Source organism: Macrobrachium rosenbergii, chromosome 1, assembly GCF_040412425.1.
Source record: "Macrobrachium rosenbergii isolate ZJJX-2024 chromosome 1, ASM4041242v1, whole genome shotgun sequence".
Classification (NCBI taxonomy): domain Eukaryota; kingdom Metazoa; phylum Arthropoda; class Malacostraca; order Decapoda; family Palaemonidae; genus Macrobrachium; species Macrobrachium rosenbergii.
In genome coordinates this window covers 16,446,599-16,464,333 of record NC_089741.1, presented here as the reverse complement: position 1 = coordinate 16,464,333, position 17,735 = coordinate 16,446,599, and the positions used below count along the sequence as shown (strand labels likewise).

Below are 17,735 nucleotides of genomic sequence, written 5' to 3'. Positions count from 1 at the left end.
TATATACATCATGATTTTGAGACCCGTGCTTGAAAATTTTCCACAAGCTTCATGTAGGTATGGAACTTTTTTACCACCTTCAGCACATCTGCCTCTAGAGCTATATATATACTGTTGAGGGCCCAAAACGTTACACAGCTCTGTGCCTGAGGGATCTCATTCCATTGATAGGAAAGTTGTGGAAGTTTTCTTGTCAATTTTATGGATGTTGCAGCTGAATTTAAGGATGTTTGTAAAATACATTCACAAGCACTGCTCTTTTCTTCAGTTTTATTGACTAATCTTTTTTTCACATACAAATGATTTGTCAATTTCTACATTTTCATCTTCAAAAAACACTGAATCGTTCCCTAATAAGATAAAACAATTCCACATCAAAATAATATTTAGAGTCATCAGTATAAATAATATACTATACTAAGTGCAAACCAAACCCGCTTTACAGGGGAGAGAAAGAACAACATGTCCTCTCTCAAAGGGGGCAAAAGAGTAACTGATGAAGTCACAGAGTACTGCTTGGGTGTGGGTGGTCCCAAACGACTCATGACTAAGGACAAATGCCACCAGTCCACTGCATATACAATTTTATTGATTTTACCAGATTCCAGCTGGCGCTAGAAGTTTATCCTAATATTAAGACCCAAGGGTTTGTTCGTATATGAACAACCATAATTAAAATATCTCAAGGCCACACTAGTGAATTTTGATAAAATTTAGCAGAAACAACCACTAGGCAATGTCTTTTAAATGATACATACTTTCAGTAGATATCCCCCAAATTGTAAACCGACCAAATATGCAGGACAAACCTAAGGTAATTTTGCTGCAAGCTCTATAAAAACACATTACAGTAAACCCCCTGTATTCGCATTCTCACGATTCGCAGACTCACGCATTTGCAGGTTTCTCTGTGGAACATATCTACCCTTTATTCATGGAAAATTTGCCCATTCGCGGTATTTTTCACTGAGAAATATTCATTAATTACTGTATTTTCATATAATTTTCATGAATAAATGCACTTTTTGTGATAAAACTATTAAAATACTCAGGTATAAGCATTTTTACTGGGTTCTTCTTGTGTTTAAACTATCAAAATGGGCAGTTCTAAGTGTTTTTAGAGGGGTTTTAAGTATTCACAGATTTTAGCTATTCATGGGGGGGTGCGGTACGCATCCCCCGCGAATATGGGGGTTCACTGTATTAGTTTTCCTGTAATCCTGCTAAAATGCAGACAAAAACCAAATAAGAATGCATTATCCTTGGTGAATGTAATTACAAATAAATCATAGAAGGAAAGAAATGTGAAAAAGAGAACATTATTATTATACTATTATTCAGAACATGAGTCCTATTCATATGCAACAAGCCCCCTGGGGCCATCGACTTGAAATTCAAGATTCCAGGGAATATGATGTTCATTCAAAAGAAGTAACCAAAGGTAACAGGAAATACAGAAAGAAGACATCAGTTCTTATAAAAGACAAAATACATGAACAAATTAACACATAAATAGGTAAAAATGTTAGTAAATTATCAAAATACTAGGAGTATTAATACTATAGGGTAATAATGCATTGCATGTTTGCTTGAACTTTTGAAGTTCCAATTGCACAACAGCCTCAGGGGCACTGTTGCACAGTAACTGTAGGAGTAATAAAGGATCTCTGGAACTGAGAAGTTCAACAGCGAGGAACAATATACCCTTCCCCAAGTAGGAATACCTCACATGTAACACCTACAAGTAGTAAGTCATCTTTCTTAATCTATTTTGTACCAAGCCACAAAGAAAAGGGTTTTACATCATACAGATATGGATAGTACAGTTAAGCATAAACTATCCATTCAATATCAAGCAACTATATAAAATAAAGTATCTATAACAAAATAATGATATTTATGATAAAAACAATTTTTTAGATACTTACCCTCTATCATTTAGCTTAATCTGCATCTACTTGGCGTGGGTTTGACTAGTGTTAAAACTGAAACAATAGTTAACGAAGACTACCAATTGTTACTCCCCCACCCTTTGTAGAGTGGGGGTAAAACAGCGAATGTTTTGGTTGCTCATTCTACTCTTAATCTCTTAAGAGGGGAGGAGGGAGGGTTTCATTGATAGAGGGTAAGTACCTAACAAATTGATTTTATCATAAAAATAATTATTTTTGAGGTGAAACTTACCCTCTATCATTTAGCTGACTTCAACATTGTGTGCTAGAGGCGGGCAAAAGATTCCCTATAACCGAATTATCAGATATGATAAATATCCTCATTGCTGCTTACCTGATGAATATGATCCCATGGCAAGTACTTGTCGAATGAGGAGCTTCATCAAGCGAGGTCCACTATCTTAGGAGGTGGAACATGAACCCCAAATGTAGCCACTCGTTGAAGATGTGCACTGCAGAATGGCAATTTATTGGCCCCTGTGCCTCAGGCCTGCAGAGCTGACGGGAGCTACAACCACAACTAAACTATAATCCTTCAAGAGTTACCATCTACCTAATCGAGTTGCTGTGGTACCTCATACCCAAAAACACCAAGCCCAAATTGGAAGAAAAGTGGCACTTAATCAGCTTAGGTAGCTTTCTCCAATGAGGAGCAATGGCTCTGAAACATAAAATAACATGATTTACTCTAAAAAAAAAAAAAAAAAAAAAAAAAAACTTTGTTTGCCCTCATCCAAGAACAAACAAAGCAAGGACAGCTACAGTATACAAAATGATCCAAAGAAAGTGGAATAAACTACTGTGTACGAACTCATCACATACAGTTCCCCTTTGCCTAGGAAGGAAGTAGCTAGAGAGAACCCTTATCTATTCATGACACAGTCTTCATACTGGATTTCTACATCCCTCAAGTAGTTGGAAGCGAATAAAGGCTACACCTCCACTGTACTGCCAAGACTAGACAGTCTAATGAGAGGTGCTGGCAAAAACTAATTGATGTAGCCACTGCTTTGACAGCGTGTGGTTTCACCTTCAAAAGGGGACAAACCTCTGGAGAGTGTATGGTGTGCCTCCAGAATTAATGACTTAATAAAGAAAGCCATGGCATTTTTAGACATAGGAACCTCAGGCTTCCTGACTGAACAAAATAGGTTCCTACACTGCTTCCTTACAGGTTCAAGATGGGACATATAATTCTTCAGAGCCCTAACAGGGCATAAAACCAGCTCTCCTTCCTCAGGAGTTAAGAGTTTCTAGCGAAGGGATAAAAAAAAAACTCTAGGAAGAGATTTGGCCTTAATATTGTTCTTGGCACAAAATGAAGCCAGAAAAGATAATTCTGCTCCATTACATGAAAACCACACTAATGAAGCTATCACTTGCAATTCACTTATTCTTTTGGCCGAAGCCAAGGCCACCAGAGAGAGGGTTTTCAAAGAAAGAGCCTCGAGAGAAGTCTCTCTCACGGACTCAAAAGGATGGCCTCTAAGATGTCATAAGACAATATCTAGGTTCCATAAAAGAGGTTTCTGAAGAACATTCCGCATTTCCAGTTGAAAGGAGAGAACAGCTTAACATAAGTCAACATGCTTTGAAATATCCAATCCAGTATGCCTTAAAACAGAAGCCAGCATGGATTTATAACCTTTGATGGAGACAACAGACAAACCTTTAGCATATCTTAATCGTAGAAACTTGATTACATTATCAATGATGGTGCGAAAACATTAAATGCCCCTGGACTTACACCATGATCTATATAGTTCCCACTGTTTCTGATATAATATATTAGTGGACTTTCTCCTTGCAGTGAGGATAGAGTCCCTAGACGATTTTGAAAAGCCTCTAGCTCTGAGGAGCTTGTGGACAGTTTCCAAGTGGTTAGACAAAGCATGTTGATATTTCCATGTAGCCTCCCTGTCCCTGTCTGTCGAAGTAGATTTGTCCAAAAAGGTAACTGTCTGGGAACTTCTATCAGCATCTCTAGGTCTGTGAACAAATGCCTCCTCGGCCACAAAGGCCCAATTAGAATCGTGGTGATGTTACAGGATTCTCTCAATTTCTTGAGCACTTCCTTCAACATAAGAAACAGAGGGAAAGCATGTACAAATAGGTTTGCCCAGGCATGCAGGTCCGGAACTGGTGAAACGTACAACTGGAGACAATGATTCATCTTTGTTGCAAAGAGATCGATGGGAGGTTGGCCGAACTCTTTCCAAATTGCCTCGCACACAATTGGGTTTAATGTCCATTCATGGGAGAGTACCTGCCCTGGATTGACTTCGCATGTCTGCCAGAACATTCAAACGACCTGGTAGAAACTGGGGCATTAGGACAATGTTCCTCTCCTCCATCCAGAGGAGTAAATCCATGGTAATGGCTACTAGCGTTTCTGACTTCATGCCCCCATTGTCGTCTTAGGTACAACAGAGACATTGAGTTGTCTGGTCACTGCACTTTCCAGCTTCTGCAGCCCCTTCTGGATAGCCAACAACTCCTTGCAGTTTATGTGCAGATTCTTCTCGACTGGGGACCATACTCTGGAAGTGACCAGACTCCCCATAACTATGGCCCAGCTCTTGTCTGAGGCATCTGAATACAGTGAGAGGTCTGAACTTTGGGATCTAAAGACTTCCCTGCAAGAAGTATCTCTTTGGACATCCACCAACGAAGGTAAGGAAACAGATCTGGGTTCCAGGGCACTATCTCGTGGACTGGCTGTGACTCTATGTGCCAGTGCCTCCTTAAATGCAACTGAAATGGTCTCATCTGTAGTCGAGCACCTGGGACTAACTTCTCCAGAGAAGAATGCAACCTAACAGAGACACCCAGCATTTGGCTGGCATGCTTCCTGAGGAGGCAAATTTGCTTGCAACTGACAAGAGATTATCTTACTCAGGCACATGTAGGAAAAACCTTGAAAAGAACAGAATCTATCACCATGGCCCGGTAAGTCACTCTGAGATGGTTCCAGTGAAGACTTTGCTATGTTTATCAGTAACCCTAGGGCTTTTGCTAAGCCCAGGAACTAACTCTCTTGCCCTCCGGTAATCATCCCTGGACTTCACAATGATAATCCTATCATCCAGGTACATAAGTATCTTTACTCCTAGTAAGTGAAGCCATTTTGAGAAGGGGATAACACCCTGGTGAAAATCTGAGGTGCAGAACTTAGTCTGAAACAGAGTTAAAATCCATAAGTCCTTCCTCCAAAGACAAAGCATAGGAACTTCTTGACCATCGGTATGTGTCCTTCATATCCACTGCAAACATTCATGCCTCTTTCTCCAAAGTGGCTAAGACTGTGGAGGCCAACTCCATGGAAAAAGAGGACAGTTGGACATAGAGGTTGAGCTTGGATATGTCCAAAACAGGTCTCCAACCTCCTGTTGCCTTTGGAACTAGGAATAGGCTGTCATAAAATCTGGGTGAAGTAGCCGGTATTTCCTCTATAGCTGCCTTCTCTAACAGAGAAGAGACTTCCTGACTCAAGACCCTTCTCTTCTCTGTGTTGCCTTTGTAAGACTGAAAGGCTGTGCGTTGGTTTGACAGAGCAGGCGAACTCCTGAAAGGAATGCAATAGCCTTCCAAAAGTACTTTTGCTAATTAACCGTCTACCCCTAAGCATTCCCGCACCTGAGTGAAGAAGCCTAACCTGCCGCCCCCAGGTACCTGAGGCCTCAAGGAGTTATTCTTTATAAGACTTAGGATTCTTATTATAAGAGAAGATAAACTTCCCTCCCCTTGCAGAATGGGACTTGGAACTTTGCTGGCGAAAGGATACTTTCCTCCTTCGGCACTTGGAAAGGAAGACCTAGCAAAGGAGGTAGCATTGCCCGCAGGATGTTTAAAAGAAAAAGAGAGAGATGCAGGAGACTTCCCTTTACAGGCTTGGGACTGGTGGATAAAAGACCTATTCTCTTCTTCTCAGTCTCCAAGGCTATAGACGCAGACAGTTTTTCTTCAATAATTTTCCCAAAAGGATGTGCTGAAATTAAAGATTGTTTACTAAGGGGGAAAACAAAGGAACCAGCAGAGAGCAAAGCTGCTCTCTTCCGCGAACTTCAAGGTTGCTCACGACATGGATAGTTCCCTTCACATCAAGAAATGCCCTGTCTAGGAGAGCAAAAAACCTTAACGTCTTAATAAAAAGACCCTTGGCCAAAGGAGGAAGTTCACAAACTCCTTCAAACACTGTTCAACTGTGTTCAGAGCAATTTCACAGAAGAACATACCTTCCATAGCATTAGTCAAACCTCTCTTACACATATTCTCATCCTCTGGAATAGAGAAATGCAACATGCCTGACACAATAGTGCCTTCTTAGTCACAAAAATCATGGACAAAAAAGCACTGTCCACTGCCGGATCAGGAGAAAAGGGGAGGAACTCCCCTGTCCAATACACTAGTGACTTCCTAGCATGAAGGAAGGGAGACAAAAGAGAGGATCCTTTAGAGGAGATCCTCTTAGGCAAAGCCTTAGAGTCAAATCTTCCATGTACAGAATCTGATACCCTTAAGGAAGGGAGAGGAGAAAAATCAGACCCCAACCTGGAAGCTCTTAGAGAGCGAGCAGTATTAGAATGCTCCACTGAAAAGAACTGAGGATATCTGTCCAATCACAACTGAACCAGTTCCTTAAAACCTGAATAGACATTCTAGGTGTTCCTCTCCCTTATCTGAGGGTAAAGTAGAAGGAGAACGTTGAGAGGAAGAGGTAGGTCTAAATAAGTCTTCCTCATCTGTGACAACTGAAGAAACCTCAGAACCAGATGGTCTTGTAAGACCCAGGAATAGAATTCTACTAATCCACTCTGGTAAATAATTGAACCAAGAACAGTCCCTCTCGAGATCCGACTGAGAAAATCCGGCTGACCTAAGAGGGCAAGAACCCTTTAACCACAGTGATTTACCTTCCAACACAGGAGAAGCACGGTATGTTCCCTTGATGCCATTAAGAAATCATTTGCTCGCACTTACCTCCTCACTCCTCGTACTAGACGAAGATTCATGCATCGTAGACACTAACTGTGGCCCTGAAGAAACTCTATGGCCTAGGGTCTCTTGAGGTTTCACCGACTCTTCCCTTACACTCGTTGAGGTGGCATGCGGGCTCGCTGTGGCAGCGTGTGGGCTCACTGAGGCAGCGAGCGGACTCGATGAAGCTTTCCGCCGCCTAGAATACACCTGGCACAGCCTCGACGAAGACGCATGAGGAAGCTCACGCAGACTCAACACTTCCTGTGGCCTCAAATATCTGACAAGCTTAGTCTCAGCTTCAGAAAGACAGCCCATAAAAGCAGCAAAAGCCTCAGAGGCAGACATACCTGAGACCTTGATGAAATCAAACTCGGACTATCGTCAACAGAAAGGGAGTCTAGATATGAACGCTTACTACCCGAATGCCTAACCAAGGACTCCAAACTCCTTGAGGCGGCTGAAAGAGCAGCGACATCGTTCGTTACCGAATGCAATCAGTTACCTGATTCGGATGAATCGCTATACAGTAATAACTTTTAGACAACGTATTCAAAAGCGAAAGCTTAGACCTTTTCACCCTACCATGAATGTCTTTAGGTGAGCACAATTTGTGTTTGTCCACTGAGGACCGAGAAGCAAAGGCAGGAGACAGGGGGCACAGTTCATGAACATCCTGGGATGTTAGTCCTCGTTCGGGAAGCCCAGGACTACCAGGCCTGTTGGCAGGAGGAGCCGATGGGACAGACAAGGCTGAGTCTGCAGAGTTGCCAATGGAACGAAGGGACACTGTCCTTGCCAATGCACTAGATGCATTAGATGCAAAAGATTCAAACTTGTCACATAAAAATTCAATCCTAGATTTTACTGAATCAATATAAGACTGCACTGAATCTAACTTACTACCCCGAGCTGACTTAGTGGGTGTGGAAGGATGTGAACCTACAACAAGAGAAGAATCAATAGACCTATCTATCACTTGATCTGATGTTAATTCTAAGGAAGACTTAGAGGCAAGACAAGCTGTTTTCTTTACACTCTTTCTAAGTCTCTCCTTCTCTCTTCTAACATGATACTTTACCATCTTCTCTATCTCTTGCAAAGACCATTCCCTGCAATGATCAAAACAGTTGTCTAAATCACAAGTTACCCCACAATGATCAATGCATAATTAGTATGTATCGTACTTCAAAGAAACCAATCTGGTCTTGCAACTGCTTACCTTGCAAAATCTAAGAGATTTTGATAAGGAAGACTGAGAAGAAGAATCCATAGTGAAACAACAAACCACAGTATAGACAATCCAATTCGATAGCCAAGAAACCAAACCAAAAATTCAGAGCACTTGCCTACATAACCGTCCGATTTTGCCAACAAGAGTAGAATGAGCAACTGAAACATTCTCTGTTTTACCCACACCTCACCCTGGGGGAGTAACTATTGGGAGCGTTCGTTAATGACTATTTTAATACTTATCGAACCCGTGCCAAGTAGTCGCAGATAAAGCTAAATGATAGAGGGTAAGTTTCACCTCAAAAATAGAATAATGTTAATCACCTTACCTAAATTAGATATTGAATGCGTTGATGCTGTTCTCCTCACACCCAGTGGTGACATATGACCAAATTCCAATATTGACATATCTGGGCTAGATCCTAAGGCCTGAAAAAAAGAAAATCATGCTCTTTTCAAAATTATTATTTACCACTAACAAAACATCCTTAAACAAAATGCAGTAATACATTTACAGTAAACTTGTAAATGTATGGTATATGGTACATATATGTACACATTTATGTATATAAATTATTAAACATTTTCTCATGATTACTACCTAATGCCTAAGGAACTGGGTGCAAATTTTACACATGTCTCAAAGGTGGGATTCTGTTACTTATACTGTACACAAATTACGTATACACACACTCATGTAATGCCCATAATATATCTCCGAATTTCTGACTAAATGTGCCCAGAATTGACTGCGTCAGTTTCTCAAAGTTTTCTCATGGACTTCAACATGGCTAGGTTTACAATGGAACAACTTTCACTTGTGCAGATATGTGGCCTCATGACTTTTTCTTGTGTGTGGGAATAACATGCAAAACATGGTCATTTGACTTACCTGCCCAGGAGAGGTAACTTGCTTTGAATTTGGTCGTCCCAGGACATTCCTCATGCTCCCTGATGGTGACATTATACTATCAGTTGAAGATGCAAGAGATACTGGAGACACATCCGCATTTTCATTTTGAAAATATTGTCGAGCAACTGTTACAAATGAACTTTCATACATCAAAATAAGTAGCTGCAGCGCAACAACCAACTCCTGGAAAAAATTATAATACATGAGGAATAGGGCAATTGTAATTTTCCAAAAACCTTCCTCAGTTAAAATCATCTTTAAGCGGCCATCATAAAATAATTTTTGAGTTACTATTAAAATTAATTATCATAAGTTTATGTGACAAGACTGAGTCGCATTTCTAAACTATCACAGGTGTTGGCCAAAGAACTTGTTCTTAAATGAGGTAAAATTTAGAGCAAAGTAAAGTAAAAAATTACACAGCTCAGTGGAACAATAATTATTACTCTTATATACTATTAGCATACAAAAATCCCATTCTGACAGAAATGAATGTAAAGTGAGGAAACAACTCACAAGCTATTTGTTAACATGAAAAGAACATAAACAAGATTTGTTTTCAATATGTAAAAACAAAATTCACTATGTATACATTAACAAAATATTCATTCAAAATCCAAGCTTTGTGTTGCAATGATAATTAAGTCTAAAATCTTTGAAAGGTGATATACTTGATATGCTTAAATTTCTCAAATTACTGGGGGAAGTACAGTAATGAAAATTTTAAATAAGAGCAAAACAAATGCCAAAATCACTTTACAACAACATAAAAAGCCAGTCAAAGAAGACAATCTAAGCAATACAAAATGAAATGAAAAGAGTATGAATTTACTAAAGGAAGAATCAAGCACACACTGTAGTGTTGGCAACAAGACATTGACCCGTAAGCAAGTCATAAAAATAAACAACTACACCCTTATAAAAAAAAGATAGTATAAATATACACAAACTACTGGATAATAAATGTGAAATAACACACAAGATTGAAATAAATGAAATAGGAAAAGAGCTCTGTATAGATCCTGGAAAACACAGCATATGTCTGATATAGTTGGAGCCATATAAAAAATGAGAAGCACTGGCTGGCAGAAAGTGGACTGTGAGCTGAGCATGAGGAGTGGGACTCTTCTTCTTTAAACCCTTCAGGTTTGTATGACCAGGTCCACTTCACACAATACAAAAGCTAAATATACCTTATCAATTCATAAAAAAATACATATTTGTATTTCACCAGGAAAAATTATAAATTCTTTCTATATTTTTGCAAGCTGCACATAAATTTTTTATACAGGCAGTCCTCGGTTATCGGTGGGGGTTCCGTTCTAGGGGTGTGATGATAATCGAAAATCGGCAATTTTCGGCGCTTTTCCGGCAATTTTCGGGCTTATCCGTGCCGAAAAGTGCCGATTTTCAGTTACCAGCGCCTCTGTTAGGTATGTATTGGCGCCAATACCCAATTATCGGCGCCATAAAACCAGATCATTGTTAACCGAGCCCGCCGTTTACCAGGGACTGCCTGTATTACATTATGTTTGAAACACTGCACTATGACACTTACCTCTCTAACAAGTGGAGAACCATCATAGGAAACAGTGTTTGCTAACATTATAGCTATAGTGTGATCTATGGCACGGGCGTGATCTGTTCTCTCACCGTTAGCTAAGCTGCTTATGAAAGTACCAAGGGAAAAAACTGCAGCTGCTCGCACCTAAAATAAAAAATAAGAAATAGAACATAAATAATCAACTCAACATATCTATTTGTACAGTAGTCTTTGTATATACCACATTTCCCAGCACTGCAGATGCACTCCAACTCTGGTAAAACTTTTAAAAAATATAAAAATACAAATACATGTGTATTATACTCTAAATTCTCAATGCATTAAAGTACTATGGCTTCGTCAGCTAATTTTTTTTTTATATTCACTCATTTTAATATTTAAAAACATTTTCTGAAGTTGACATACCAGCACAATTAAAAACTTGAAGAGATTACCAAGCAATGTATATACAGGGTACCCCACAAAAAAAAAAAAACAGGAAATTTCAGATTTACATTGCATATTTTACACACGTATTTTACCATGTATTTTACTTTATCAATGAACTAAAAAATTACCTAACATATACTCCTGACTTTATTGAACATAACGAATGGCCCTCATAATGGATTTAACCATGTGGGGTTTACTGTTACATCAACTTCAATTACAGAGGAGACAGGTTACAGACATACAATCCTTAAAAACTCTGTTGATGGAAGCTTGGAACAACATCCTGCTTGAAATCATCCAAAGGGCAACTGGAAGTTGGCTATACAGTCTACTTTTGTGCAGCTGCCCACGGAAAGCATTTTGAACACCTCATCTAACATTTGTGTTTTTGTTCTGTTTTAACAATGTTCCTGTTAACAACAACTGTTTTCTGTTTCCAACAATTAAATAAGCTATACCAAATTTCCTGGTTTTTCGTGGGGCGCCCTGTAGTACAGACTGCCCAGCTGTACTTCATAATATTTTTTCTTGACACCAGTGTCTCAGTGTGTGTACAAATAGATGGAGTCACAGCTGGTGTAGTATTTCAAATTTCTGACAGTATTGGATGCAGGATAAAGCAGAAATTTTTTTTAATCCCAAATAATAGAAATATTAAAGACAACAGGAAATATTAGAAATACTGTACAGAAAAGCAAAGTTACACTTTGAAATAACACCACACAAACATGACATCCCAAACAGAACAAAAGAATAAAATCCAAAATATACATACTACTAATTTTTAAAATCTGAAAACAGTTTGCACATTGTTATCATTTCTAAAAGTAACACATGAACATGATTGATTATGAAGGTCTTGTTATATTACAGCTTACCCATACAGGATTGCATCTTTGCGACTACATGTATTTTTTCAACAAAAGTTTTATTTATTTACTGTTTTAATTAAGCATAATCTATACTCCTCACTCACAATTCTCATTACAAGTCTAGCATAGATAACATACTCTAGGGTTAAGATAAGCCTATGGAAAGCGTAACCTTAGCCCCTAGGACACAAGATATTTTTCTGAGACTTATTTCAGGAAAAAAATTCAATCTTTGTTACTGGGAAATATGGTAAATAAAATGTCAAACACAAACAAATGAAACCAACTACAGGTTGTTAGAAATTTAGAAAATGTGCTTCTCAAAGCTTCTTTCATAACTATATGCTCAAAGAAAATACAGTTGTCATGCAACTGAGAAAATAGAATTTAGAAGCTAATAAAGAAAATGCTACAAAGCAAAGGTAATGAAGCCACCATCCAGAAATGAACCAATATCTCATATCAAAGTTTTTGATTAGTAACTTACACTCCACTTAACCCTCTGACATTCTGTAATGTAATGTGATGTCATCCATATAAAAAAAAAAAGTTACAAAAAACATATTTTTGCAAATAACAATGGGATTATGCGTGGCGTATTGTATATGGTTTAACTATCCCCTATACAAATAAGGACTGACTGTTCTAAAGAATTATCATTCAACCAGTCCAGAATAGAAAAGAACAAAAATTTTAGCTTAAATTTTCTTTACTTTTCCTCAAGTATTTTCATATGTAATAACTGGCATAAATAGTAATAATACAGTCACTAACCAACTTAAATTCAAGTTACAGTCTGGACGGCCGTTTGCATCCTGAATTGTTCGCAAGTTGGTTTTTAGTGTCATTTTAAAGGTACTCTTCACGCCTATTCAAGTATGATATAAAAGTCTGAAGTTGCTCCATAAACACAAAAGTGGAGTTTATTTCCAATGAAAATCTCGTGTGTCCTGCAAACCTTAAAATTTTGTCCCCAAACATGACTTCACCATATATATCGTTTGTAGTGCAAGATGCATTTTTGGTAGATTATATGAGGTTACGATTAATGTGCGAGTTTCTTTTTGGTAGAATATATGAGGCTATGCTTAATGTGTGAGTTTCTTTCCGGGAGGTTATGCTAGGCTAGGCTTTCTATGCCTGTACCAGTTTTGGTAGACGCTACTGATAATGCATACTATATCTGGGTTAGCTTTTAACTAATAAATAGGCCTATAAGCAAAAGTTCAGTAGGTTAAAAGCAAATCTTCATACATTCAGACAGACCTAAAAACACTTGTGGTTTGTCTAAGAATTCATTACTATTTCTAATAGTTAACAACCACTTACTGTTGTGTGCAAGACTCTGGCATAAACAACAGCAAATGCTGACATAAACAACTGAATTGAGAAACAGCTGTTTGCTAATGTTACTTACTATAACTAACTTAATTTTATTAAGTGTTGCATTACAGTTATTGACTTGTTAAAAACTTGCTGATTTTTAATAGTGATTTCTATAAACTAAAATAAAAGTTGTTTTCATCTTTCACACAACAGAGAAGAAAGTGTTAAGAAAGTACAGTATGCCACTAAACTTAAGGCTGTAGTTGTAGCTGAAGAAACAATAATATGCAGGCCATAAAATGTTTTGGAAGAGGCAAATACAATATCCAAAACTCATGAAATCACACCTTTACTTCCTTTAATTTACTTATTTCCGAGTACAGTATATATATTCCGAAATATGTTTCATTTAGCTACAAATGGCAATGATGATGTCAGTAAAATACATCACTATTCTCAATACAACAGTATTATTTGACTTGCAAGTGGATATCTGTCACATGCAAACAACCTGACCAAGGCCAATAGTCTCTCTCTCTCTCTCTTTCTCATGTGCAGGTTAAAAATTAGGTTTCAGAAAGTCACATGGTATTAAAGCATATTATACTTGAACTTGCGGGTGGCAAAGGGGAGTGCTCCGAAAACAATTTTAACTTGCGACCCTAGTTGTTCGTATCTCTGAATGTTCGTAACATAAATGTTCATAAGCAGGGTGGTGACTGTACAGTCTACAGTATACCTGAATATCGCTGGCAAGGAAATTTATCTTATTTTCATGGTGCGAAAAGAATCTGTATATGTATTACATTCGTTCTAATTAATATCAAAGAATTCTCTTATAGTTAGTCTTTTTGGGCCACGTATTATGTTGTAATGATTAACATTATAACACATGATGGAGCATATAATGGACTCAAAGATAAGAGGGCACTTTCCCTTATCTTCAGCGAAGCTGAACCCAGTTTTTCCAACATCAAAGACCCCTGCAAGAAAAAGAAGTGACTATTGGGCATGCGTATTGGCCCTCTTGTTTACAACTGGGCTGATAAAGACCAGGGAGCCATTACTTTCTATTGGTCAATAGCGAGCGGTTTACGTCATTACCAGCGCTCCGAAAAAATTTTACTTTTTTCCTCTGATTTCATTAGCAAGGACCCTAGGATCAGATAATAACAATATCTGGGCAAAATAAATCGACAGCCTAACAATATGGCTACATATTAGTATAATTTTTTTCCTTTTATATAAGCCTGTGCACTTAAGCATGATCTAAATAATCCAGGGCTACGCAGTACCTTAAATTAAGTGATAATTTTTTACGAAACATCCCATTTTTGGACTAAATCGTTAGTCAAGACCATGTAACCTAGGGCTAGATGAAATAGTAATCTGTGCTGGATGAGATGGTAGCCTACCTTTAAGGCTACATATTAAGGTACAGTAACTGTGATTTATGTAACCAATACCCTTAAGTGTGAATTAAATAATCCAGATTAGGCAGTAGCCTCCATTAGGGTGATAGCCTAGCTATAAGGTTACACATTAGTGGGTTACTGTTTTATATAGTAGAGCAAATAGCCTAGGATTGGATATAAACAACAACCTGGGTTAGACAAAAAATAGTAGCCTAACTATAAGGGTACATATTAGTAAGTTTCTGTTTTTATATAGCCTATACATTTAAGAGTGATCTACAGTAATTTGGGTTAGGCAATACCCTATACTAGACTAAGAAAGAACAAATAAGCCTAGGTTTATACATAAACAGTATCCTAGGCTCAATAAAATAACTTAGTTTTTTATGACTGTAGCATATCTGTAAGACTACACACTAGTAGGGTCTTAAAGGAGATATACACCTAGAACAGACATTAGTCTAACCAGATTAAGTATGAACCCCTTTTTAAGGAATATCCTACTATTAGCCTAAAACAGCAATGGCCGAACATCAGATAAAAGGGTAGTCTCAGCCACATACATAAAACAGAAAACTAAATTATAAGAGGGTTATTTTCTGTATAGTTTATATCCTCAAGTTTTAAATAAGCCTAGAATAGGTTAAGCAAGAACCCTCTAAAAAGTCCTCTATTCTTAGCTTACATAGATTATATTAGAAGCATTAACCTAAGCCATATAAAACAGTAGCTTGGGTTAGTTTAATTAGTTCATAGCAGTTAGTCTGAATGGCATGACAATTAGAGTTAAAAATTTCACATAGCCATTGCAAAAGGACTAACAGTGTACTGTATAAGTAACAGAGCCATATACAGGTATGAAAACTAACCTAAAACTTAGAGGATTTAAGTTAACATAGATATTTAATTAAATGCACCACAACTACACACTTGTAATCAAGTTAACCTATAATATGGAAACTATATGAGGAACTGCAGAAGTGTCCCTCATTAAAAACAATTAATACTAACTAACTTCTAATAACAACTTACTTTATATCACTACAGGGCAGCCATTAGGCAGGACCCTCAGCTCAAGTGTTCCGTAGCAAATTGCTCGGCTGACTTTTTGCCAGTGGGTATGGCCCATACCACCTGCCATGGGCATAGTATTTGTAAAAAACAAGAAAATTTTGCTTGGTCACCAGATATGTGTGAGATTTGTAGTATGCTCCTGGCAGCAAGTTTTAAGGACGAAACAGCTCTTTTTCAGCTGTCCTGATGGGTCCTAGGGTTCCGTAGGGGTAGATTATATCTTTCCGGCAGAACTCCGGCAGCAGATATTTAACCCTTTCTCAGAACAAGACCTATGTTTGGGCCAAAACCCAGCAACATCAGTCCCCAGTACCTCCCAGGTTAACCCTGCGGAGGAAGTAGAGGAATCTTTACATGGGGTTGACATTCTTACTAAAGAATATGAAGTGGACATTGCCACTGAAATGGCCCTGCTGAACCCAGAAGGATCAGGGACACAAATTTTAGCTAGCCATGGGAGAAACCTTCCAGAAGGAATTCCATTCCCCAAGCAGCTATCAATGCTGAATAGGATCTTTTCCCAAAAACGAATACTAGAATCCACCTGAGTCTGACTGAAATAACATTTTCGGAGGGGTATAATAACTTTTTTCGGAGGGGTATAGTAATTTAACAGGCAGTTGCAGTTCAGTTGTTGGAGCTCGTTAGACTGCGCAAGCTCCCCCAAAAGGGATACACAGTTTGCTGCATTTGATCAATTCTGTAAGGAAATTGAATATCATCAATGATGTCCGTGCCACAGAACAGCAATATACATGGGACATGAAGCATGATTCCAAAAAGGAAATTAAGTCAGTCATATGCACCCCAAAGTGTAAAAGTACTGCATCCTGTAACCAGAAAGTGGGTGTGGATACAAATGCTGCCCAAACAAGTTCTAGTGGTAGAATTCTGACTGGAAACAACAAAATGGTCAGTTTGGAATAAAGAACTTCTGATCAAAACATAATAGGGGCTCCAATACTCACCCCTGATGATACTGATAATCCTTGGCAAGGCACCTCAAAGTACATTTTCTCTCCTGATGTCAAGTATGTAATTAATGAGAGAAAAACTATGATCAAAGTTGTACATGTAGAATTTAGAATCAAGGCAACATTCCCGAATACAGAATGGCACCTGGTACCACCTTCACTAGACATGGAGAAACCACTAACAGAAACGCTTTTCTTACCTGTGCCTACAGCATTAAAAACTATACAAAACATCCTTTACCAGGTCAATGAAAAATGGATCTCTACTTCCATTTTGAATAAGACCCAACTTGCTCACCAAGTAGCCCCAGCCTTCTGTCCTCTCACTTCCAAAATTATTAATCTCGTGAAGACAGATTTTCAAAATTTTTAGTGACTAAAAATGCAAGACCATGGCAGAATTAAAACCATTTGCCACTGTCGCCCGAGTTTTGGGGAATTCCACCAAGGAATGGGCAATGCTACAACTCTCTTCTGAAAGGAAAAAGCTCCCTTTAGATATGGCTATGCAGCAGTTTGGGACCTCTGTGAGAAGACTCTCAGAGGGGACAGCCTCGTCAGAATTTGCTAGGCTCCAAATCCTTAGTACTAAAACCTCTACCACCTTGCTGGAGGTTGCCACCAAAAGGCTTCCAGAAGATTCCTGGACAATTTTTGCTGTTGAGGCCAAAAGTCTTATGAGAACCCTATTGGAAGCAATCTGTGACTTTCTAGAATGGCGCATAAAAGCGTGAATGGAAGCACTGAAGGGCTCCAACAAATCACTCTCCAATGTCACTGCATTATTACATTCTAACCCCTCCTGTAAGGATGTGTTTGAGGAGTATGTTGTGGCTCAACTCACGAGCAAGGCCACCAACAAAACTGTACAGTTATGCCTAAAAGTTTTCCTCAAAAAACATGCAGGTGGTCAGAAGGGACAATTCCCTACAAAGGGACAACAACAACAAAACAAAAACAACAGCAATGGCATCCTTTTCACAAGGTCCAAAAACTATCTCAT

The 17,735-nt window shown here is 38.5% G+C and overlaps 1 protein-coding gene across 2 annotated transcripts in view; it reads right to left on the bottom strand.

Annotated features, from left to right (window-relative positions):
• Window positions 1-17,735, bottom strand: part of raptor (regulatory associated protein of MTOR complex 1) — a 109,272-nt gene that overhangs the window by 40,477 nt on the left and 51,060 nt on the right. For both annotated transcript variants that reach the window (XM_067094793.1, XM_067095668.1), the window contains 3 exons: window positions 10,634-10,783; window positions 9,055-9,258; window positions 8,492-8,591 (listed from right to left, as the gene is read on the bottom strand). In XM_067094793.1, the coding sequence (XP_066950894.1) occupies window positions 8,492-8,591; window positions 9,055-9,258; window positions 10,634-10,783 (454 nt within the window). The remainder of the gene's footprint in view (window positions 1-8,491; window positions 8,592-9,054; window positions 9,259-10,633; window positions 10,784-17,735) is intronic.